The 25,482-nt window shown below is 46.2% G+C and overlaps 2 protein-coding genes and 1 long non-coding RNA gene across 3 annotated transcripts; 1 reads left to right on the forward strand and 2 right to left on the reverse strand.

The window, feature by feature from the left end:
• Positions 1-1,623: 1,623 nt before the first annotated feature.
• LOC139787905 (uncharacterized) lies at positions 1,624-3,565 on the reverse strand. The gene is made up of 3 exons (XR_011722721.1): positions 3,030-3,565; positions 2,687-2,801; positions 1,624-2,071 (listed from the first exon to the last, which is right to left on the reverse strand). It is a non-coding gene; the product is annotated as an uncharacterized lncRNA (long non-coding RNA).
• Positions 3,566-13,538: 9,973 nt separating this feature from the next.
• On the forward strand, positions 13,539-15,361 carry LOC139787781 (proline-rich protein 9-like). Its single transcript, XM_071727092.1, has one exon. It carries the CDS (start codon positions 14,538-14,540, stop codon positions 14,961-14,963), a length of 426 nt encoding a protein of 141 aa, XP_071583193.1. The 5' UTR covers positions 13,539-14,537; the 3' UTR covers positions 14,964-15,361.
• Positions 15,362-20,992: 5,631 nt separating this feature from the next.
• Positions 20,993-24,905, reverse strand: LOC139787780 (protein TsetseEP-like). The gene is made up of 2 exons (XM_071727091.1): positions 24,800-24,905; positions 20,993-23,047 (listed from the first exon to the last, which is right to left on the reverse strand). Exon 2 carries the CDS (start codon positions 23,024-23,026, stop codon positions 22,031-22,033), a length of 996 nt encoding a protein of 331 aa, XP_071583192.1. The 5' UTR covers positions 23,027-23,047; positions 24,800-24,905; the 3' UTR covers positions 20,993-22,030.
• Between the last annotated feature and the right edge of the window lie 577 nt (positions 24,906-25,482).

The following is a 25,482-nucleotide window of genomic DNA, read 5'->3' on the forward strand; positions in this document are numbered from 1 at the left end:
TGTTTATGGATGTCTGGGCTGCTTCTCATCATTTTTCCAGGCTGCTCTGAGCTCTTCTTGCAGCAACAGCAAACAGCAGCTCATGACCACCAGGAGTATGGAAAACCCTGGGTGCTACCATCACATCGGACAGGATGGCTGAGCAAGAAATGTCAGATTTTATCACTTACATGAATGGAGGTGTATCTTCTACCTCTGATTTTTCTAGAGCTTCTAAAAAGTTTTATCCATCCACTGCATCAAGCTGCTGCTAATATATTGAGAGAGAATTTGGGTTCTGGAGAAAGCTGTTAGGTGATTACAATTTTTAATTATAGAGAGTTTTCAACTGGACATTGTGCAACAAAACTTGCATTTCTCAGCACTGTTCTTCTGCTCTTTTCTGCAACTTCTTTCTGATCAGCATTTGTTCTTTCCTCACCCTAGATGTCGTCTCTCATTTTATATCTCCTTAAAAGACCTTTCTGAAGCTATATTCAAACGATGCCTTTGAGCTACTTTTCTCAATATTCTCATAATGATTTCAATCTAAAAGACCATTAAAGAAAAAAAAGAGGCTAGAAAACCCAAAGGCAAAATCATAACTGAATTTAAGAGAGATTATGAAAGTAGTTACTTGGATGTGGGAAGTAAAAAGGTTGAAGATGATGAAACGAGTCCCTGTGAATGCAATTAATACTTGCATTGCACTTTTGCCAATATTACTGCAGTTAACATTTTGCAAGAATAATAATAATAATAATAGTAGCCATAATTAACAGATGATTGAAAAGTTGTTTTTTTAATTTTTATTATTTTAATTATTTTTTTATTTAACACGAGGCAAGCTTCTCTCTGGTTGGTACACATGAGAAACCAAGAGACTCACCAGAGGAGGTCTCGTCCATGCAGGAAAGTGCCTTTACTGCCTGCTCCCCCCGGATCCCACCCTTATTTCATGCCATGCAGCCACTTTTGGCACCTGGAAAGGCACCTCTCCAGGATGGTGGAGGTGCAGGTGTTCAGGCGGAAGGGTGCTCGTGGGAATGGGTGGGTGCTGGAATTTCTGGCTCTGCCCTTGGTCGGTTTGGTGTCTACAGGTCCTTCAGCACCCTGGGGGGCACAAAGTTCCACCGTGCCCTGGGATGTGCACAGCTCCAGGGTGCCCTGGGGTGTGCACAGCTCCACGGTGCTCTGGGGTGTGAACAGCTCCACGGTGTCCTGGGGTGTGCACAGCTCCACGGTGTCCTGGGGTGTGCACAGCTCCACGGTGCTCTGGGGTGTGAACAGCTCCACGGTGCTCTGGGGTGTGCACAGCTCCACGGTGCCCTGGGGTGTGCATGTCCCTAAGGCACTCTGGGGCATGCAGGGCTCTCCAGAAATCCCACTTTGGGATGTGCAGGGATCCAGACTTGTTACTGAGCACTGGGCAGGGCAGGGCTCACTGATGAGAATCTCCTGAGCATCACAGGGCTCCTCTGAGCAGATCTTGATCACCTCGAAGGTACTGGGGTCTGCAGTCAGGATAGGGTGTTGCAAGGGGATGCTATCCAGGCAGGTCCCAGATGTCTCGGGGGTGTAGGGATCCAATGCTGAGGTTGGGTACTGCAAAGGGAAGGTTTCCAGGCAGGTTTCCTGCTCGGGGGTGTAGGCATCCAACGGTGAGATTTGATGCTGAAGGGGAAAGCTTTCCACACAATCCTCAGCTGTCTCGAGGGTGCAGGACTCCGAGTCTCTGGATGGGAAGGGGAATTCGGCCCCTCCCTTGCTTTGAGGGGAGTCACAGGACATGGCTGCTGGGCACAGGCAGGTGGTGGCACACGGGGGTGGGCAGGGGTCCCAGGCAGAGGGGTGCTCAGGGCAGCAGAAGGCTGCAGGCACAGCAGGAGGTGGGCAGGAGGGCAGAACTTGAGGGCAATCATCCAGGCAGGGCCCCAGCTGGAAAGTCTGCTCAGGAGAGGGTTGCATGTCCTGCACAGGGCAATCACCCAGGTTCACCACTATGGTGCAACATGATGGGTGAGAGTCGATGTGCACGGTGTGCACGCAGGGCAGGTTGGACTGGGAAGACATCTCTGCACTGTGAGCAAACCTACAAAAAAAGGGAGCAATTTGATGTCTGTTAACTCAACACATCAGCCTTTCATTTTCTTGGCTGGTGAGCTCAGTGCTGTACCACCTCGTTTAAACAGTAGTTTAACTTAGAAAGGTTGGGCTAAATGATCCTTGAGGTCCCTTCCAACCTGGCATTCTGTGATTTTATGATTCAATTTGCTCTTGAGATAAAGAATGCAGAAAAAAAAAAAATCTGCTGGGGGTTGTTTTTTGTTTTGTTTTATTTATTACTTTTTCCCCCCACAAATTTCTGCAGCCATTCCTTATGTAAAGGAATTTGGTCATTCTCTTTTCCTCTATAAACTTCCCTACTCAGCTTTCCCTCTTAAAATCTGTTTTTAGCCAAACAATTTCACCCTAGCAGCATTTTCTTGTGCAGAAAGCTGTGGATTCGATTAACATTTTTAGCAGGTTTATAAAATTCAGGTTAATCCCCTCCCTTTTCCAGTTGGTTTCTCCTCATCCTGAATGGAAAATGCCCATCTCAGGAGGTGCAGCTATCACTGTCCTACCTTTACCATTGCTAAAAGGAGCAAGAGGCCAGACAGGTAAAAGAAAGACATAATTTTTTGGGTTTACCTTCAAGTCTTACCTGGGATCTCAGCTGCTGCAGTTGCTTCTCCACTTGGACAATAACTACATGCAGAGCAGATTCAGTTCCCAGCTGCTGTGTAGGTGTTCACTGAGCAAGGTGGAGGTTCAGCCTTCTAAATTCCGTGTGGAGGCACCAAGAAGGATTTTGTAGAGGATCCATGGGAGAACATGGAGCAAAGCAAGTGTGAAGGAGGAAAGTTATTACTCTTTCAAACACTTATCACCAAGGAGGGGTGAGAGCCAAAGAACAATTTCCCTTCTGCAGCTGGGAGCAGTAACCTGCTCCAGCAAATAGGAGAAAATTAACACAGGTAGTAGGCTACAATCCCAGAGATACTCACCCAGCTCAGGATCAGCAAATAAAGGCAGCAGTGAGGAGACTTGACTACTACAACCTGGGACCTGCTTTGTATATTCAAGAGCTTGGCCTCCGGAGTTGTGGTGCCCCAAGCACGCAGCCAAAGTACCCGTTGCTAACCCCAACCTGCCCCACCTCTGCCCCGTGATGGATTATTTGACTAATTATTTTTAGTGGAAACCGGCTATTTCCGTGGCTGTAGCATAACCTGGAGTGAGCAAAGATGGTTTGGGGAATTCACGTGTCCCTTCAGTGGGGCTGACGTCAGAGAGGAATTTGGGAAATGAATGGGCTCTCAGCTTGCTCTCGAATAGTCAGCCAGTCATGGGTCAGTTTTTGTGTGACAATAAAACATCCTCCAGCCCAACACATCATGCAGGCCATTAGAGGCAGGATGCGATGTGGGATCTGGGGGATTCTTTATTTTTAGACACATCTGACCTCCTTCTGTTGCTGTCCTGTTCAGACGTGGTGCTTGTCACGGTTTACAGCTGGCGGTAGCATCCTGACATATTTCTGGAAACTCTGATACCATTGTCAGTCTCGTGATGTTTTGCACCTTCTCCCAAAGCTCTGACTCAAGTAACACAACTCTGCTCCATCATTGTGATGTTGGCTTGATCCTTGTGGAGTTATACCCCTGAAGAGCAGCTGAGTGACCACCATCGTCTTCCCTTCAGCCCACTGGTTGACCAAAATCAGCTGGACTCCATAGGGTTAATCCAAATCATTGTGCTCAGCAGTGAACTGGCAGCCCAAGTGGTTACGTGTCCCGGATTTATTGATTTCAACCGAAATAACCATAAAGCCACTGCACTGGACACCACCAGCAGCGTGGACAGAGGTTTAAAGGGAGAGTAGCACGTAGACTACACAAGAACCTTCATCTCAGATGATTTATGCCTTTGTTTCTGCATGCAAGTAATACTGGTTTGTGTCACCAAGTGACTTAAGGCAAGTTTGGAGTGAGCAGAGAAGGAAGTTCCAGAGTCTTTGATCTCTCACAGGCATTGCTCTCGTGGGTTCTCCCTTCTCTTGTATAAAGAGGGATTTTCAGACAAGATCTTGGCTTCAGTTATGGCTGGCAGAAAGCCCAGACACAATCATGCCCAGTTCATGGGTTCTTTCATGGATGCTGTGTCTCAGTCTTGGTGTAGCCTGTTCCATGCTAGAAATGTGCCCAGCAAACCAAAAATTGCCACCACCAGCCCCTGTGGTCAGGGCACTCAACACAAATAGTTTGTCACCACAAGAGTGTCACTGCAGAGAGATGGGCCACCACAGGGGAAGTCCTGGAAGGAGCCTGAGTGACACTGAAGATTTTACCACAGCCTTCCCTGGCTGTCTGGCTGCCCAAATCAGAACAAATTGTGGTTGTGCTGTTGTAGTGCAGGAGGAGCAGAGCTGGGCCCATTTCAGTTATCTACAGGGTATTAGTAGAGAACTTCTACTCAGATGTACCCAGAGGCAGCGACCACAAACTGAGACAAGGGAAATTCTGACCAGATTATTGGGGATAAAATTCCTGGTAGGGGGGGTTATTGTGTGCTAGTAAGAGCAAACAAACTTGCACAGTAGAGAAGAAGAAAGCCCCTCTCTGAGTCTTATTCCAGCTGAGATCCTGGCCTGGATGGCCACTCAGGGGAAGGTGCAAGAAAATGTACCAAAATAGCTTTTATCAAAACAAAGTTTAATCCCAAGGGGAATTGTTTCCAGCCTGTATCATTGGTTCTTTCTTCCCCATCCCCCATAGGAAATACTTGGATCTGGAATTCAAGCTTGCAGGCAGCAGTCATAGTGTCGCATGTGCTACCTCAGTGGCTACTTTTCATAAAAAATTATAATGTAAGCAAGTAATTTAAGGACTGGAGGTGGAGCAACTCTGGATTATTAAAAATTTTATTTCCATACCCCTGAGGTGTCTCACTTCCGGAGACACGGACATTGAAATCATATAAAAGGGTTCATATTGTAGTGTTTCTCAAACCATTTTTCTTTCCTTTGCTAGTTGCTGGTGGTGGACTGGGTAAGTATCTCTTGGCTTACTGGTTAGCAATGTAGTGGTTGGGATTATTTGATTTTTAAATATTATCTCCAGAAGCAACTTAGAAGATGTATGAGTGCTTCTGCTTAGTGTGGTCTGTGTGTGGTATTTATCAAGCAGAAGAGGTAAAGGTAAATATTCATTCCACCTCCTACCAGTCTTTATTTGCTGTCTCTTTTGCAAGTGCTTTCTCCATCAAGATGTGTCTCAGGGTAGCTGAGAGTGGACTAACCTCCCTCTTTCCCCAGTGACATTGCTCCCCTCTTTTAACCAGCAAATTACTGGGTTTGAGAGAGATCAAAAGGCAAGGCTGGGACTTCAAAGGATAGAAGTGGGAGGGAAGATAAGAAATGCAGACTTGGAGGCTGCAAGGGTAAGCAATGCCTGGAAGAAAGTCTGGGTGAGAAGAACTAGGTGAATTTCTCTGGGAGAGGTGGGAAAGCAGCTGTGAGTGTCAGATTTTGTTCTGAGGATGTTTTCTGGCACCAAGACTCCACTCACGTCCTCTGGTTGAGGATCCAGGTGTGGACAGGGCACTAACAGAAGCCTGGTAGTCTCCTTTGTGGATGGAAATAGGGAAGTAATGTCAAAGAGTTAATCCCAAACCAAGGGGAGTTTTGGATGGGTGGGGGTTGTCTTCAGACCTTGCAGTATCATCTAGCTGAGTCCAAGTAACACCCCTCTTCTTTCCTGTTTTGAGAAGAAGCTGTCTGAAAGGTATCTATTAGCTACAAACTTCTCTAAAATGCTTTCCTGTGAAGTCAGTGCTATGGATTCCAGGCTGTTACCCCAGGATATTTCCAATATTCTCTTAGAAAACCTCTGTGTGTAAAACAGCCTTGCAAAAGCCGAGTATCTCTTTCCCACAAAGTCTATTCCCTTCCTGCTTTCAGACCTCACCCCCCCCTCAAATATGCATTGCCACTATGGGTGCCCCCTGAGACAGCTCCGCATCCCCCCTCCCGCTGTCCTGCTGAAGACTTTGCCCAGGAAAAACTGCCTGGATCCCTGTGGTACTGCCTGCACCATCCAGAACTTGGGTCAACAGCTGAATCCCTGCTGCTATACCACGGTTCCTCAGGGCACCACCACTTACCTGAACCTGGGTAACCTGGGTGTAGCACAGGCTACCAGGTGCCTGGATCCCTGCTCCCTGGGGGTCCCCTGCTGTGAGGATGCGTGCAGGTGCAGCTCCCAGCATGTGGATCCCTGCTGCTGCAAAATCAGTGAGTGCACCAGCAAATGTGAGGATCCGTGCTGTGAGGAGGTGACCAAATGCACCACCACGTGCGTAGAGCCCTGCTGCCAGGATGTCACCCAATGCGTCACCAGATGTGCAGACCCATGCTGCCAGGATGTCACCAAATGTGTCACCAGATGTGCAGATCCCTGCTGTCAGGATGTCACCCAATGCGTCACCAGATGTGCAGACCCATGCTGCCAGGATGTCACCAAATGTGTCACCAGATGTGCAGATCCCTGCTGTCAGGATGTCACCAAATGTGTCACCAGATGTGCAGACCCGTGCTGTCAGGATGTCACCAAATGTGTCACCAGATGTGCAGATCCCTGCTGTCAGGATGTCACCAAATGCGTCACCAGATGTGCAGACCCGTGCTGTCAGGATGTCACCAAATGTGTCACCAGATGTGCAGACCCGTGCTGTCAGGATGTCACCAAATGTGTAACCAGATGTGCAGACCCATGCTGTCAGGATGTCACCAAATGTGTCACCAGATGTGTGGACCCCTGCTGCCAGGTTGTCACCAAATGTGACACCAGGTGCGTCAATCCATGCTATGGAGGTGTCACCAGGTGCACCACTAGATGTGTGGATCCGTGCTGTGACAGAGTGACCAAGTGCATCTCCAGGGGTTTGGATCCATGCTATGGAGCTTTGACCAGATACAAAACCAGGTGCGTGGATCCGTGCTATGGATGTCTGACTCAGAACGTTGCTAAGTATGTAGACCCGTGCTGTGGGCAGCTTACCAGATACACCACCAGGTGTGGGGATCCCTGCTGCCAGGATGTCACCAAATGCGTCACCAGATGTGCAGATCCCTGCTGTCAGGATGTCACCAAATGTGTCACCAGATGTGCAGAGCCCTGCTGTCAGGATGTCAGCAAATGTGTCACCAGATGTGCAGACCCGTGCTGTCAGGATGTCACTAAGTGTACCACCAAATGTGAGGACCCATGCTGTCAGGATGTCACCAAATGTGTCACCAGATGTGTGGACCCCTGCTGCCAGGATGTCACCAAATGTGACACCAGGTGCGTCAATCCATGCTATGGAGGTGTCACCAGGTGCACCACTAGATGTGTGGATCCGTGCTGTGACAGAGTGACCAAGTGCATCTCCAGGGGTTTGGATCCATGCTATGGAGCTTTGACCAGATACAAAACCAGGTGCGTGGATCCGTGCTATGGATGTCTGACTCAGAACGTTGCTAAGTATGTAGACCCGTGCTGTGGGCAGCTTACCAGATACACCACCAGGTGTGGGGATCCCTGCTGCCAGGATGTCACCAAATGCGTCACCAGATGTGCGGACCCGTGCTGCCAGGATGTCACCAAATGCGTCACCAGATGTGCAGACCCCTGCTGCCAGGATGTCACCAAATGTGTCACCAGATGTGCAGACCCCTGCTGCCAGGATGTCACCAAATGCGTCACCAGATGTGCAGACCCGTGCTGTCAGGATGTCACCAAATGTGTCACCAGATGTGCAGACCCGTGCTGTCAGGATGTCACTAAGTGCACCACCAAATGTGAGGACCCATGCTGTCAGGATGTCACCAAATGTGTAGACGCATGCTGCCAGGAAGTGGCCAAGTGCACCACCAGATGTGCAGACCCCTGCTGCCAGGATGTCACCAAGTGCACCACCAGATGTGCAGACCCCTGCTGCCAGGATGTCACCAAATGCGTCACCAGACGTGTGGACCCGTGCTGTCAGGATGTCACCAAATGCATCACCAGATGTCCAGACCCGTGCTGCCAGGATGTCACGAGATGCACCACCAGATACGTGGATCCCTGCTGTAGGGGTGCTCAGCTTGTTCCCAAGTGTGTGGAAAGCTGTCCCCTCCCCTGCCTCACCCGTCCCATCCCCCTGTGCGCGACCCTGTGCACCCCGGCCTGCCGGCCGCTCTACTCCATCCCCTGTGAAGATGTCTGCACCCGTAAATACAAGTGCAGGGCTCCTTGAGGCTCCTCGAGGGGTTGCAGGGAGGCTCCTGTGGTGGGATCCCACCACAAGGAGAGCACACGCTCTGGTGTCATTGCCCTATGGTGTCTCCAATGGCTAAGGAATGAAAATGGTTTTCAAGTCCCTCAACTTCCCAGCATCTTCCTCACCTCTTTATATCCTAGTGCCCTTCCTGTCCTAGGAAGTGTAAATCCTTTTTGGAAAAATGGTTCTCCGTAGATTCTTCATTATCTCTACTGTACTTAACTCAAGAGCAACACTTTTCCTTGTAACACGTAACTAATGGATTTTGTGCCCCCAGAAATATTGTCTGGGAGAGAGATTCTGTACTTCTTTGCACTAATGGGGGTGGCAGAACTTCCCTGTTTGTCCTTTCTTGCCATCTTCTCCTTTTCTTGTATAAAGCAATAAAAATAGTATCTTGGCATCAGCTGTCTGCAAGTGTTTCCTTCACTTTTGCATTCTCCCAGCCTCACTCTTTCTCCTTTTCGTTTCTTCCTAAACCCCTGATCTCTGTAGTCTGGCAGTTCCTCCTAAAATCCACGGGAAGGTCGAAGGCAATAGCCAGAGACCTGGGATTCATCTGGGATATTCCAGATCGCTGCTGGGAGAAGGGGATGCTGCACATCAAGAAGTGCTTCTCTCCCAGGGTTATGAAAATACTCGGAAAACCATTTGAAGTGGAGGAGCTCAGGGCCAGCTGTGGCTGCATCCCCAGGCAGAAAGGAAGTGTTCCATCCTTTGGATCACAAAGAATGGGTAAAGAAGCCAGTAGCAAGGTGAAAAGGAGCAGGTTTGGGAAACTGCACCTTCTGCCTTTGCCACCCATGTGTAAAAGGTTCTGTCTCAGCCTTTGGCTCTTGTTTTGCTGTCTCTGGTGGCAGCTGGGCAAACCCCATCAGCTCGGGGGATCCCTCTGGATTCCCTCACCACTGAACCCTGCAGAAAACTTTGCAGGATTACCAAGGGGTCTTGGGCAACTCTGGTAACCCTCCATCAATATCTTCTTGTAGGGTCCCAGCACTTCCTCCTTAGCATGAGATTTGTTTTGCAAATTTCTCATCCAGGAGGCAGCAACATCCCTGAGGACTCAAAGACTCCCTGTTCCCAGGCCAGGGGTGATGCTCTGCAGATTTCCATCTCAGAGAAGATGAAGAGTAGGAGCAGGCTTAGCAGGAGGAGGGATTGATGGAGCAGGGGCAGCCAGCCCAGCTGCTGCAGCAGCAGAGGTGGGTGCAGCACTGTCTGTGAGCAGCCACTGGCTCCATCTTTAAGGACACTCCAGGGCACGTGGCTGCTGAGTCACCTGCAATTCTCTCTGTCTCACGTTTTCAAGCAGAGGAATCCAAACAATAGTGGGAAGTGATAAATCACACCCCTTGCACGTGGGTTGGGGAGAGCTGGCCTCACACAAGTCACCCTCACACCTCTTCTCTTTCCACCCTCCTCTCTCAGCAGGTTGTGGCAGACTCTGGCTCTCACCACAGTTTGGGCCTGGACTTCAGCAGGTGCTGCAGGCATCACCTAAACACAAATGCTACACAATAGAATTACAAAACCAACTGAGGCTTCCTCCTCACTGAGGAGGTCTGAATTGACTCGAAAACTCCTTGAAAACTCACTAAAATGTTCTGTGCAAGGCGTTATTTCCTTTGCTCCAGCTCCCAGGAACAATCTTCTGGGAAATAACAAAGAATAGGTTGAAAAAGTGGCGTTCAGATAAGATTTTAGCTTCAACCATTTCTCTGCAGCATTTTTCTGGTGTTGTGATGCTTGCATTATGTTTAATCACAGATTCATAGGATGACAGGTTGGATGGGAACTCAAGGATCATCTGGTCCAACCTCTACAGTCAGGAACATGGTTTCACATGAACATAAAAACTCAGATTTTAAAAGGCTGAGACCATTAGCAGAGAGCAGACACTTTGTTTCCAGGTGGACATCTTGAGATGGGGCTGTAGGAAGAGAAACACCAATCCTTCCTCCCTCAACTCTTGCATCTATGAAACCTGTAGCAGTTTTGGGAGAAAACTACTGTTCAGTATAAGAAAATGTGGTAGGCCCACAGTTTCACCAATGTACTCTGAGATGTGTGATCTAGAGATCAAGACCCAGTTTCATTCATTAATGTAAAAAATCCTAAGGAAAGCTAGATTCCTATTCTGAAACCTTGGGAAAGCAAAGCAAATATCTGCAAGTAGTCAGAAGGGAAAAGATAAAACAGATGAGATTTTTTTTTTTTTTCATGAGCAGAGCTAGTTTCCTCTTTTTTTCAGATTTAATTGTGTTCAGATGCTCATTTATCATTCTTCACTGAGCACTCACCTTCCTGAGTAAACAGGAAAAGAGGTGGATAGTGCTGGATTTGGGTTCCTCTCAGCCCCTGAAGCAATGATCTAATTACTTGATCAAATAGTCCCTAGGGCACAGACTAGACAAGCCACTTGTTTTCATGTGAGACTGATTGCATTCTCTACTCAGCCTCCTGGCATCTCAGCAATGCAGAAGCAGCAATGGAGCAGCCCTGGAGACCAACCCCACCTGGAAGCTGCCCTTGGAGCTGGATCACACCCTCCTACCTTCCCTGGGTCGTTGTGGTAGGGAATGATGAGAAGGGAAAGTCCAGTGTAATGGAGTTCCAGATTTGAAGATTTAATTGCAACAGGGGAATAGGCTGGGAAGACCTCAAGGTGCTGGGAATATGGAGAGAATCATCCTCAATTTCCATACAAAATGCTTTGCTCACCAAAATATGGGTGGTGTCCTGGGTGGAGAGCTGCACATCAAATGAAATCCCTGCTGCCAACCAGCACGGATGCCACAGGAGAAGAAGTCTGTGAGGAGGGGATAAAGTGCAATCATTTGGAACTTGAAGAGGGGAGATTTAGATTAGGTACTAGGAAGAAATTCCTTACTGTGAGACACTGGAACAAGTTGCCCAGGGACTTCCCTCTCCCTGGAAGTGTTCAAGGGCAGGTTGGATGGGGCTCTAAGCAATTTTTTTTTTCTAGTAGAAATCAAGCCGAATAACCCCAAATGGTACATATCCAAAGATCTTCACAGGGAAAAAAAATTTACTTTGAGATGTTCCCTTCAAAAATCATGGCATCTGCACATCCTGAGGTTTTGTATTTGTGTTAACAGTCATGTGTCCATGAGCATGAGGTGTATCATGTCTGCAGGCAAATTTTTTTAGATCTGTAGGAAAGCAGCTCTCATCTTCATATTTGGTAGCTCCTGGCACTGAAATTGTAAGTCTGTCTTGGATTATTTGAAGCCAAAAGAGCTTGTCCCTTTTTACTGGATTTTTCAGAAATATTCTTCTGAGTACAAGGATACTCAGGGGTCTTCTCTTCTGCAGTATCAGCCAAACCTCTGGGTAGAGGAGTCTGTCTCCTCCTGGGCTCCAGAATCTCTTCTGATTCAGACTTGAGCTTTGTCATCTTCTTTTCATCAGATGCTACCCATCACAGCAGCCTCTGGTTCTGCAAGAGACCTTACCGTGTGCTATTTAATGAAACAGAGCCCAGAAGTGGCAGGTTTGGAAAAATCACTTCTTTTCAGCTTTTTTTACCATGGTAAGATGGCCATGAAAGGATGTTGCTGTAGGGTCCTGACTCACTAAAGTTAATGTGACACATCAAATGACCAAATTGCTCATAAATATGAGAGACCCACAAATAAGTGTTAAATAAGCACAATCCAGCCCTCTGGAGCTCCCACATATTACAGATGCTGATTAATTGCTATCTTCTAAAATGCCTATTTCTTTTAGAAGTCTTCACAATTTCTTGCCAATCAAATATAACAATAGGGTGTAGAATAACCCACAAGAGAAAGGGAGACATCTAGGACTCAGCATTGGTTTTAGAGGGGAGCCTGGAGCCCAAGGCTCACAAACCAGCCCAGACTTTGTAAACTAGACAGAAGGAAGAAAGATTTTCCAACAAGAGTGGTGAAACCCTGGCCCAAGGTGCCCAGGGAGGTGGTGGATACCCCATTCCTGGAAATTTTCAAGGCCAGCTTGGATGGGTCTCTAAGCAAACTGATCTAGTGGAATATTTCCCTGATCAGTACAGGTGGGATGGACTGGATGATCTTCAAACATCCCTTCCAACCCAAACTATTCCATGATTCTATGACTGTAGGGAAGTCCCCAGCAAGGTAACTGCCTGCAGATCTTCAATGGGCCTCCTGGTTTCCAGTGTAAACAGGATGCACTGCTAATGCCAAATGGGTTGGTGGTTGTTTCACAGGGTTTTGCCTATTTAGCATTTCTCTAAGTGATCTCATTGGTGAGTCTGTTCACATAAATGTAGTCTGATGATCACATTCCACCTCCTTGATTAGAATATCTCAGCAATAAAGATTTTTCTGTGCTGAGGAGCTGAGTATCATGCTCACCAGACTCGATGATCTTCAGCGGTCCCTTCCAACCCCTGACATTGTGTGATTTTGTGACTAATGCGGAGTCCTATGCCTAAATCCCACTTGAACTGAAGCCCTTACACTTCTCTGGAAGTGAAAAATCCCTCTAAAATTGTTGCCTCTTGGCTTGAAGAAGTTGTCAAAGTAACTGGAGTTGTGTCCCCATTGGCACTGCCAAGTGGGAATGTTGTTAGTAGAGGGTGGAGAGGAATGGGTTGGTCAAATTTGATGGTTAAAAAGTTGTTATAGACTCAGATACCTCAACAGTTTGTGGAAGCACTGACGGCCCACTGCAGGATTAGCTGTTTCTTACCATGAGAATTAGGATCTGACATTTCTCACAGTAAATCAGATAAATTGTCAGTCTTCCCTAATAACAGCTATCCATTGTACTGCATTCAAAAAAGCCCCCCAGGTATCCTTCAGACATTTATGGAAATAAGGAGATGAAAATAACCAAGTGTATTAAATCTTTTTTGAAAAACAATCTGATATTTGATTTTTTTTTAATTACTGTGTCATTCCCATTGGCTATTAACTGGAAACAGAAATTGCTCAGGATCACGTTTTTCCTGGAAGACAGTTTCCATCAAAAATTAGGATGCAAAAAAATATGTAAAGCATGTATAGGAGGAGCCTGTTCAGGTAGTTAGTGGTCAGATGTCCATACCCCTGGGCTCCCTTGTTTCCGGAGATGACGCCAGGCAAGCTGTATAAAAGGTTTGCATTTTGATGCTCACACCAGTTCATTTGACTTCTCCTTCACTCATCTGTATTGGTGAACTGGTAAGTCTTTCTTGGATTTCTCAAGGAGTAATGCAATGGTTGTACTGCTTGGGTGGTCTGGTCAATATAATGTCTTACTGATCACAAGAGAGGTTTGCTTCTGGTCTTTCTATTCCAGGATTTATCCTGGAATGAAAGAGAAGATGTTTGACTCTTATTTAGAGTTTGCTCTTCCTTTAGTAGATTGCAAATGTCCTGTCACCTCTTCAGAAACTGTGGCTCTCTCTCATCTTACTTTGTGTTCTATTGTCATTCATTTTTTGGTACCTCCTTAAGTATGGGAATTAAATAAATTAGAGGAAGCTGCAGTGTAAGTCCTGGGACTTCAAAGAGATGGGTGGGAAGAAGCATTATCTGGAAGAAGGAAGCTGCAGAATACCTGAGGGCAAAGCTTCAGGAGACTTCTGGGAGAAGTCAGGATGAAGACATTAATTAGAAATAGGAGCTGCAACTTCTGGGAGAGCCTTTCTTTCATGAAAGGATGAGCCCATGATTTTGATGTACCAGGATCTACAGCTGGAGGATTTGGGAGAGTGTCTGAATTTGTGGGCTTTAGGCTTTGGCCTTGAGCATTAGCAGCTGAATGTCTACACGTTAAGGGGATGAGCTCTGTGGTGTGTGGGAGGAACTGAAGAATTGAGAAGCAAAAGCTGGGCCTTGGAACATCTGCTGAGTTGAATAAGGCAGTGAGGAAATTAACTCTCCCAGTTATGGCTTCTATGTAGTCTAACTGCACAGCTGGAGAAAGTTCATGGTTGATGGCTCTAGTGATGTTTGCAGGTTCCCAAGGAAGGGAAGAAGGAAGGAGTCAGCTGGCACTGCTAGTTGTGTACATCGCACCCCACAGATCCTTTGTGGGTGTCATTTTTTCTGACAGTCCTCTTCCCAGTCTGACAGCCAAGTGGTAGAGTACAGGTGTTTCAAGAGTTCAGGTTCTGAGTTGTAGCTGAAGAAGAAAATGTCTTGATTTCCTATCACTCTTCTTATCTCTGCCTTCAGCTTCCCCAGCTCCTCAACATGTCTTACTACGAGCAGTGCAAGCAGCCCTGCCTGCCCCCCGCCATCTGCATGCAGAAATGCAGCCGCTGCGTGCAGCCCTGCAAGACGGTCTGTGTGGAGCCCTGCAGTGATGTCTGTGTCAAGCCCTGCCCTGCACCCTGCGTGGAGGTCTGCCCAGTCCCCTGTGCCACCCAGTGCACCCAGTCCTGCAGCACCCAGTGTGTCGAGCCTTGCTGCACCCAGTCCTGCAGCACCCAGTGCGTGGAGCAGTGCGTGGACCCCTGCCCCCCGAAGTGCATCGACGTCTGCGGGCAGTCCTGTGCCACCCAGTGCGTGGAGCCCTGCCCAGGCCCCTGTGTGGAGGTCTGTGCCACCAAGTGCCCTGAGCCCTGCGAGACCGTGTGCCTGGAGCCCTGCAGCACGATCCGCTTGCAGCCCTGCTGAGCACCCAAACACCCGAGCCTTGAGTACAGCCCCCTGCGTGGCAAAAGGCTCCTGGGCACCCACGGACTGAAAAAAAGGTTACAGACTCACCTGCAACATGCCAAGACCTCTCCCGACCTGCTTAATCCACGTTCTCTTTGTTTTGGATGATATTTTTTCCAGCCTGTGTCTTTGTTTCTTGTGATACTTCTGCTACTGCAACTTTTTCATGGAAACTGCAGTTTTGGCCAACGTACACTGCTGGGCATCTTGGGAATTATTTAGTAATGGCTGTGCTGTAAGCAGTTGATGTTGGAAGATGTCTCCCCTTCTATTCTTTCATTTGTATCTTGTCTTTCATGTATGTCCTCTTCTCTTTTAATGTCTATGTGCAGCAATAAAATTGACCATCGATGGCATCACTTGTCTTCTGTCTTTATTTCATCTCCCTGCTTCCTTGTCTTTGGGTACAAAACCATTTTCCTTTCATTTTTCTTTCAAAGGCTGTTATGGTTGGGAAGGATTTGTGCCTGCTGTAAACACAGAGTATGCATTGTAACATGGAGAGGTGTCTTCTAATTTCACAAGCAAAACATCATCCAGTCAGTTATAAAAAAATTTGACTTTGTCCTACTTGAAAATAATACTGGGAAATTAATTTCCACCTTTACTAATGATAGAATTTTGGTCTTTATAGCTCCACATTTTGGAGGCAAAACTTAGAAACTGTTAAAAGGTAAATTGAAGTGAAAGAAAATCCAGAATCCAAGAAAGAAGGAATTTAAACATTCTTGATGAGATTTTAATTATTTCTTAAAAACATTCTGATAGAAATGGAAATGGTAATTTGGATGAATTCTTCCCATGCTCCCCACTGACTAGAAAAAGAAAGTGGGGGATTTGGCTTCAGGAGATGAATCCTTTTGTGGTTCAGGAACAGGTCTGAGCCCTGCAAAGTTGCAGTTGTGTTCCCAGGTTTGCTGCAGATACTTTGTGTGGCTTTGGGCAGGTCTCCCTCCTGTTATCAAGAAGCGACATCCCTGACTGCTATGCTGGTTGGTATTTTACGTTCATTAATGCCTGGCAGGTACAATAATATTTTAATTCACTTCTCAATTTTTTTTTTTTTTCGTATTTGGAGATCTGGTTTTTGGAACTGGAGGAGGCCCATTGTCTGGAGGGACATTTCAATGCTGAGTTTCAGAGATAATGTCTCCTTTGTCTTCCATGCTGTGCATGTGACTTGCTTACCTCTGTCTCTGTGATGGCCACACAATTTCCATGTCTGGGATGTAAAGAATTACTCTTCACCTACCATATCATTAGGGCAAGGGTGGAGGACATCTAATCTAGAAAAGAGTTATATTTAGGCGTGTGTAAACACTGTTACTAAATCAGCTTTTAATGAAGCCCTGTGTGCAGGTGTAGAGTTTGACAGCAGATGCCTTTTTGTGTTCATTCTGTCGACACCAAAAGGTGACACCATAAAGCAGGGATAATGATAAGCAAAACATGTCTCAGTCAGGCAAACAAATTCGACACCTGAACACACCTTTCAGCTCAGGCAGACAAAGCAGGGGGTGGTGGACCAGCTATTCAACAGCATGAAAATAGAAGGGGAGAGGAGGAATGTGCATCTCTACTTCCTACAGTAGGATGCAACCCACTGGGGCCTCAGCAACGAGCTCTGCCTTGCTAATAACTCAGTGCCCACTTTCAAGCATGGAAAAAGTCTTAGTCAGGAGGTCATATGGAGCTACTAATGGGATCCATCCCATAGGTTAGTCACCCCTGATGGATTTCCAAGTATCTTCATCCAGCTCTATCAGCTGTTAGTCACTTCCAGTTTTTTCTTCTCTGCCTCTGCTGCCAGGGTTGCACCAGGTGGAGTAATCACAGCTGGAAGCACCCAGCTCTTAAAACCTCAGAGGAAGTGGCAGAAGAAACCTGTGGCTTTGTGCTCATCGTGCTTCCTGTGCCTGTAGGAAAACGTGTTGCAAAAGCCCTGACACACAGCTCCCCTATGCACCTGTGGTTAGTTCTGAGCATTGCTAAGATTCCCCTGAATATTTGCAAATGATGTTTGGTCCAGCTCAGCTTCAGATTTATTCAGGTAAATCAGACACGAGTGAGGGATGTCAGGATGTGGGATGATGTGTTTTTTTTTTTTCCATTAGCACATTCTGCTCACATGTACCCCATGGAAACATTGTCCACCAGCTCTCAGTGTATCACCCATCTGTAATGGACACCAGTCTGTAATTCCAAGGGCTGAATATGGCCCCACAGGGCCCAGCATTGAGGAATACTCAAGGGAGGCTTGAAATCCCTTTTCCATGGACAATGTTTCTGTCAAAATGTTCTGTCTGTTCCTTCCTCGGAGAAATTTCAAGGGCTCAGCATATTTCTGACACATGAATACATCCCCAGAAAGAAGAAATTCTGCCATGACTTCAGCAAGCCAAGCCCAGTGCTTGAAATTAAAAAAAAAAAAAACAAAAAACACCCCTACATTTTAGTTTCTTAGTTGAAAATCTATGTCAAAGTGCAAGGAAAAAAATAAGGGGAAGGATTTCTAATTTTTTGGCAGAAGAGGAGAAGCAAAAATCAAGAACTGGGAGAGACCTGCTGGCCTTCCCAGGAGTTGGGCTGCAACACACTCAAGATTTATGGCAGCTGGAAACCAGGCCTGGTGGTCACAGACAAATCTCTCAGGAAGCACCTAAGCTTCATTAAGACATGTTCTGCTAACACCACAACAAATCTAAGTCATCTCTCAAATCCCAGTTCACATGTGGGATCTTTGCCCAGCATCAAGATGAATTATTAATAAATTAGCCAGTTATTACCAGATTGGGTGTGCCTTGCATGAAAAAAAACAAATCCCCCGCACCTGAAAGAGGAGGGATCTCTCAGAGACCTTGACTGAAGTCCAGGTGTATGGAGGTGTCAGTGGAGCAGGTTCTGGTTGTGAAAGATTCTGGTCATCAAGTTAATCTGTTGTAATCAACTACTGAGGTTGACTTCGGAAAGGATATAAAAGGCTCCTGTTCAGGAGGCTTCTTAAATTGAGTGGTTGCTTCTTCTTCTTCTCCTTCTTCTCCTCCTTCCAACACCAGGAGATACCAGGTGAGTGCTTCAATGCATGTTTAGCTATCTAATTTTTTTTTTTTTGTGCCCTGTTCTTGGGAGATGGGTGATTTTTCTTTTTGTTTCTCTACTGTAAGTTTTAGCTCATCTCCCTGGCAAGTTCACTTCCCCCCAGCTGACAGCCATCTTATGTTATTTTGAGACTTTCTGAGGCTCCAGAGGGGCTTGTTGACCCTTCAGAGCAGCAAATCCTTGTCAACCCTCAATTTTTTCCCAACTGATAAGAATCCTAGTGGATAACCATTGGAGCACCAACTGCCGAAGGAGGGCATCCACCAGCAGCTTGGTTTGTATCTGGTGAGCAGTCATGGGCTGATCTCTGCAGTGTCCTGGATCTCCAGAGCTTCAAGTTGCACTTTTGTAAAATTTTTAGTTTTCACTGCCTTTTTATCCCCCCTTTTTTTGGTGTTGTATCATCAGTGAGCAGAGCTCATCTGTGTTTAACAGCCAGAGACATTGCTCCTGCTCTGAGGATCTCCTACTAAGGAGAAATGGGGCTTATCAGAAAGGATTGTTGTCAAATGATTTTTTGTGTTTCAAGCCCATTTGCAGTCCTGAAGGTCACCAGCTTTCTGCTGATTTAAATATTTTAATATTTTTTTAAAATTCAACTTATTTAAATATTTTTTAAATATTGCTCTGAGGTTCTCCTTGACCTGATTACACTTTGGTGAAAATTCGTCAAAGGTGAAATCTTTTTTTTTTAAAAAAAAAAACATTACAAAAAGAGTATTGGGAAAGTAGGAAAAAGGATTGTATCTCTTCCCTTCGTTTCTGTAGCTTTTTTAGTGCCTTTGGGTCACAACTTTGCTTGGTTCTTGGCTCTTGTATTGATTTATACTTACACACAGTTATGCCCTGAGGCCTCAGGGGAGTGGTTGACCTCTGTGGAGGCAACTCTGATGGGAGCCCAGTAAAGTGCTATGGGGCAGCTACAAATTCAAACCAAATTTGGGTAAAACAGGAGCACCCTTAGAGATTTCCAAGGGTTTTTTGTGTGGCTTTGCTGGTAGGATTAATTTTTATAAGTTCTTCCCTCTTGGTTTGATGTCGAAGCTGAAGAACTTGCCAAAACAGGGATATCACAAGGAGAAACGTGTAGGGCTTAAAATAACTGAAATGGCACCTTGGTTTTTTTCCAGGCTTTGCAAAGATGTCTTCCCACCAGCAGAAACAGCAGCAGCAGATACCTCCCCAATGCCAGGAAAAGTGTCCTCCAAAGTGTGTGGACCAAAGCCAGGTCCCCAAAGGCCAAGCCAAATGTCCTGTCAAGAGCATCCCCCAGCAGCAGCAACAGCAGCAATGCCCAAAGCAGAAGTAGCAATGGCAACAAAGTGCCCTGGAAGATGCAAATGCTCCTGTCCCAGCTCTTCGTCTGTCTAGAAATTCCTGCAGCATCCCTCCTTTGTTTTGAAGCAGAAATTACTTCACAAAGAGATGCAATTCATTAATATGGATTTATTCAATCTTTACAATTAAAAAAAAAAAATGTTGTGGGGCCGTTTTCTTCTGATCTTTAATATGGGACATGCTACAATAAAAAAGTAACCTCATTACTTTCTTCCTGGTTTGTTTTTTTTTTTTTTTTTCCACTTCAGTAGTGGCATTCTCTTCAGCTTTATTAGCTAAAGAATTGCCTTTAAACAGATTTGTATATAAAAAGCACAGGGGGGAATGCAGGGGTCCATGCACTGTTGCCTTCCAGATTTCTCAAGGAATTATATGTCTATATTTTTACTGCAGACAGATCCAGAAACACTCAGCTATCAATACAATGACCAAGCAGGCCAGAAATGTGGACTTTCTAGGGCAAACAGGACACAAAATGGTGACAATTTCCAGAAAGACCATTTTAATTTAGGGACTTTTGTGCAAATTTGCTACCTGGGTGTCCAAATTGTCTCAGGATCACTACAGTTCCCACCTTAGCCATCCTGAGAGTTGTTTTCATCCTAAACAGGGGAAACTTTTCTGAAGTATATCCTTGTGTGTCTATCAAAGCAATTAATTGTGGTTTTAAAGTCTCAGCTGCTGAGAGGAAAATAATCTTTGGAAGTTTTTATCACGGAAAGGACCTTTGCTTGCTCAGAACAAATAGTTTCCATTCTAAAAGAATTAGAGAACTATATTATATAATGTTTTGGATTCTCAGCAGGACTTACTGCCTGGGTGAACTCATTTCCAGTCAGCTCTATGGGAGACTGGAGGAGGACAAGGATAAAGACAGAAACTGGGGTGATGGTGCTATGATACTGGTGCTGGCAGAGACAGAAGCTTGTTCTGCAAACCAGAAGTGTCTCGGTGTGATTCTTTGATCAGATGTTGAGGTTGGATGTATCTAACACCCATCTAAGAGGTAGGAGGCCAGACAGGTGAGATTGCATTGCTCCTGGCTTGTTTGAAGTGTGGGAAAAACTTGTTTGCTTGGGCTGGCAACCTGCCTTGTAGCCATCTTTGGGCTTTTATGGCTGCTGAAGGTCACAGATTGGCTTAAACTGGGCAGGTTGACCCTGAAGATGTCTTGGTGTGGGCTGACACCATGTCCCCTGCTCTGGGATGGGCTGTCTCATCAGGAGCCCCAGCTCCTGGTAGGATGGAGGGGTTGGAACCGGGACCTCCTTGAGCTCTTGCTCCTCTTGAGGGCAGGGGGTGGGCACGGGGGTCTCCTTGCTCTGCTGCTGGTCCTGGGGATGTGGGGCAGGTTCAGGGTGTTGAAATGGTCCAGTGCCATCAGCCAGCCCATGGTGTCTTGAAGGTTCTCTCATCTAGAGACTCAGAGAGCAGCAGTGGACATTCCAAACCCTGATTCCCATAGCTTTGAGCCTAAAAAATCACTGCCAGTTGCAAGCTGCAGCTCCTTAATATTTTTTTAAGACAAAGCTGACAAAAATCACCACGACTCGGTATTCAAAGTTACTTTTATTGCTGATTTTTCACAGTGAAATCAATCCTGGATACAATATCAGCCTAAAATAATTAGAGATAAGTACCAAATACATACGCAACAACCCTGTGTGGTGAAACATGTTCCAGGGTGTAAGTGAAACAGCACTGTGTATGCTTCATCCTTGATCCTATCTTACAGAGGGAAGCCACGCCTGAGGTTAATCTATTTCAAAATATGTCTGGGTTGGATTTCATTACCTATATATTTTCCATAAATAATACCTCGTGCTGTTCTTTTTACACATCCTAGAAAATCCAAGGTGAGCTCTCTGAGAAACGTGCTGCTTACTGCTAGCTAATTAAGATTGGAAAAAATCTTTTTATTTCCTCTAGCCCAATGGATTTATTTATTTTTTTTTAAATTGCATACAATATTCAGCACTATGGATTCAAGATTCAGGAGCTCTTATTGCCATTGGCCAGAACCTCATAGCAGTAGGTTCTGCACAAACCTCAAATTCCATTATTAACAGGCAAAAGACCCAAAACAACAAAACCCCTAAATGCAAGGTGGGAGATGTGTGCAGGGAGCTGGGGAAGCAGGCAGGAAAACCTGGAGTGCATTTTGGGTTAAATTTGAATATTTATGTTAACAAGCCCTGACTCAGGGACACCAGCGAGCTGGCTGGACCTTAAAAAAAAAAAAAAAAAAAAAAGGGAAAACACAAAACAAAAGAGTGGGATGGGTCTGAGAGGGGAGGAATTCAGGCTGCTGGAGGAGCCGAACGCACTTGCCGATGTCACCGCTTGAAGCCTTGGTACCTCCCGGCAGCCCCGAGGTGGCGATTCGCGGGTGGGTGTTAGTGGAGGATTTTGCAAGCGTTAAATTAGCTGGAAGGGTCGGGGGGGGGGATGAGGAGGTGGAAGCTCCGCTTCGGAACAGCAATTCTGCAGCGAACATCAAGGGTGTTGAAAAATGACCTCCGGCTGTGAGCCCCGGGGAGAGGAGGTCGGGGTTTGAAATCAGCTCTCTTCAAGGGGTCAGCTGGAAGTTACTTCTGCATGGGGGGCCACTGGTTGGGCTGCTTCACCTGGTGCTGCTCCAGGGGGGGACATTTCTCGGGAAGGAAGTGCTGCCCCAGCTCCTGGTGGGATGGAGGGGTTGGAACCGGGACCTCCTTGAGCTCTTGCTCCTCTTGAGGGCAGGGGGTGGGCACGGGGGTCTCCTTGCTCTGCTGCTGGTCTTGGGGATGTGGGGTAGGTTCAGGGTGTTGTAAAGGAATTTCTACAGGGATCTCCTTGTGCTGCTGCTTCTCCTGAGGCTGAGGGTCAGGGATTGGCACCGGGATCTCCTGGTGCTGCTGTTTCTCTTGGGCACACGGTGTGGGTTCGGGGCATATGACAGGGATTGGCACAGGGGTCTCCTTGTGCTCCTGCTTCTCTGGAGGGGATGGGGTGGGCACAGGGATCTCCTTGACCTCCTGCTGGTCCTGGGGACACGGTGCAGGTTTGGGATGTTGAACAGGGATTTCCACAGGGATCTCCTTGTGCTGCTGCTTCTCCTGAGGGTATGGGTCAGGTTCAGGGCACGTAACAGGAACTGGCACAGGGATCTCCTTACACTCCTGCTTCTCCAACACACGTTGAGTTGGTTCAGGGTGGGAAACAGGCACCTCTTTGCATGCTGGTTTCTCTTCTGAGCATGGAACAGGCTCAGGAAGTGACACAGGTGGGAAAGTTGGTGGCACCTTGCATTGCTGCTGCTGCTGCTGCTGCTCCTGTGGTGGGCACTTGGGTTTTACCACCACTGGCTCTTCTCCCTTGCCTGGTTCCACCACTGGTACTGGCAATGGCACCTTTTTCTCTGAGCTTGGTACCTCTTCTGTTGGAACTGGTTCTGGGCAAGGTGTTGGGACTTGGGCTTCAGTTTTCTGCTGTGGACACGGGACTGGGTCAGTGTATGGCACAGGCTCTTGGCTTTGTTTTGTTTTGCTCAGGCCAGGGGGGAGGGTGATTTCCTGCTTGATTTGCGTTTGGTTCAAAGACATCTTGGCAGGAAACAAGATTATCTGAAAGAAATGGCAGAGTGTTATTGTGTCTGCTAAATGGACTGCACTGGGAGAAGTGTGACAAGGTTCTAAGGAACACGAGTCACCTGCAAGAGTAAAGTTTTCTTAAGCAGGTTGGCTCCAAAGGAATTATGATTGATTCTTTCTTTTTCATCCTGCCTTTCAGCTCCTGCTCTGACTCCATCTTATCTTGTTCCTCCCTTCTGTTCTGCAATGTGGGACAGCCCTGTCAGGTCTAACTGAGGCAGAGCCACTCCTTTGAACTGCTGCTGATTTACACTTCAGAGCTCTTCCTTCTGTTGCTCAGCTCTTCCAAAGGTGTTAATTCCCTTTCATTTCTGTCCTGGGGAATTGATGAGAGGAGCTGGCAAATAACAGATCTGCTGGGTTGATAGCGGTTTCAGAAAGTCAAAATAATAATAAAAAAATCATGAATGCCATAGACAAACGTTTAAAATTGGATTCTATGAGTCTCAAAACATTTGGTGTATCAAAAAGTAGAAAAATAGAAATCTGGGCCTGATGGGTTATTTTACTTTGACGAAACTGAAATAGTTCGTGTGATTTTGCCCCTTTTAAAGTGGTTCCCAGAATTTACTTGGAGTTAGAAGGCTGAGGTGCTAAGGCCTCAAAGTGGACCTCACCAGTAAGCTGAGATCTTTCTGTAGGAGATACAGCTCCTCCTCTGGCTCTGGTTTCACTCTAACTTCATGGATGATGTCATGGATTGAGGTTACCTGTGTCACTGTCTTTCCAGCTGTCATGGAAGGAATTAGCAGTGCTAATGTGTCCCTGTGTCTCTGGATTATCGTGGCCACTAATAATACCTAAAGCTTGCACATGAATCAGAGTCATCAGGAGGGATTTCTTCTCCCAAGGCCAGTAAGATGCTACAGGCAACTGGGTTTTCCTGTCACTGTTTTGTGGGCTCCAGGATCAGCTGGACTTGAGCTGTGTCTTGGGTAAAGCCTGTGCTGCTGTTTTTCTAAAGACAATCTAAAGGCACAATTAAAAAATTAGAATCATAGCTGTGTTGCTTCAAAGGGTAATTTTAAAGTCCCCTCCATGCAGGACAAGCACCAGCACAGATCATGGGAGAGCATACAAGTTCATTCTCTCTTCCCTGTGTTGCCTACTCCTCTTAGCACATTTTCAAAGTAAATTAATTTCTCTCTTCTCTATACTCCTAGATCCCTTGGATCAATATCAATTCTCCCTTGTTGTTTTCTTTCTAAGGACCTGATAACATCTTAAGCCAAATATTGCTCTTGACATGGTTGGTATGAAGGAGCCAGCACACTAAGAATGCTTTTATCCTTCTGCACCCTACAGCTCCTCATATCCCCAAATATATCTTTCCAAAATAAATCTCCATTGAAATGGATGTTTTAAAAATATTTTCGTTATAAATAGCAGAATCACAGAAAATAGATTTGGCAGGAGTTTCTGTCCCTGGAGGCAGGCTCAGTTATACTTCAACCAACAGAATTTTATCTAATCTCATCCTCAGAAAGGAACTCATTTCACTTTTAAGTATCCTCAGATTTACATGCAATCTGAATTTGCCTTGCAGAGTCATTCCAAGCCTTCTAGTCCAACCCCAATGCCCACAACCTCCTTTCTTTGCAGAAGTCTTTTACATATTCAAAAGCACCAAATAAAACACTTTCTCGAAAGAGTCTGCATGCATTAAGCCAAGCAGTAAAACTCCAGACACCCCCCAAAAAAAAGTCATAGAAGCCTCTGACTTACCCAACCAGTCAAGAGGGAGAAGCACGAAGTCAGGAGGATGGTGGAGCACGGAGATTTGAGAACTTTTATACGGTTTCAAAGCCCTGCCTTCTGGGAATGAGTCCTCCTAGGTAATGAGCTCATTCTTTCACAACTACCGTTGTGTGTTTCCTCCACAGACTTGTTTTACACGTAGGCACTCTGAAGAGGACCTTTTCGTGTAGTTTTAATCCCCTTTCTGACTAACTTGATTCAACAAAAAAACAACTTTTGGTGTGAATAAAGGTCATACCCTTGGGTTAATACGTTTGCTGCAAACTCCATCAGGAATAGGGGTCTTGGGGAGGTGTCAGCCAAGGTGGTTCCTCTGCAGCCTCTGCGTGAGTCATTTAACCCTCCACTTCTTGAGTGATATTTGTGGTTTAAGATGGGTATTTGTGGTTTAATCTGTATTTCTCTCACTTACTTTTCATCAATGAGTTCTCCAAACTGACTTTCTTGGGATTCTATAAACTCATGATGGATGGGGTTTGTTGTTTTTTTGGGTTTTTTTTGGTTTGGTGTTTTTTTTCCTATGAAGGTTTCATTCCTCTTTCATTTGATCACAGATAATTTTCAGTGCATGCTGTCTGGAATGGTACAGCAGAGGCAGCTCCCACCCATCTAAATGGAACAGGAGAAGGAACTGAGTTTATCTCCATGTA

Source organism: Heliangelus exortis, chromosome 27 (genome assembly GCF_036169615.1).
Source record: "Heliangelus exortis chromosome 27, bHelExo1.hap1, whole genome shotgun sequence".
Taxonomy (NCBI): Eukaryota; Metazoa; Chordata; class Aves; order Apodiformes; family Trochilidae; genus Heliangelus; species Heliangelus exortis.

Coding starts and splice junctions, on each gene's coding strand:
- LOC139787781 (XM_071727092.1), top strand. CDS start 14,538: ATGTCTTACTACGAGCAGTGCAAGCAGCCCTGCCTGCCCCCCGCCATC.
- LOC139787780 (XM_071727091.1), bottom strand. CDS start 23,026: ATGTCTTTGAACCAAACGCAAATCAAGCAGGAAATCACCCTCCCCCCT.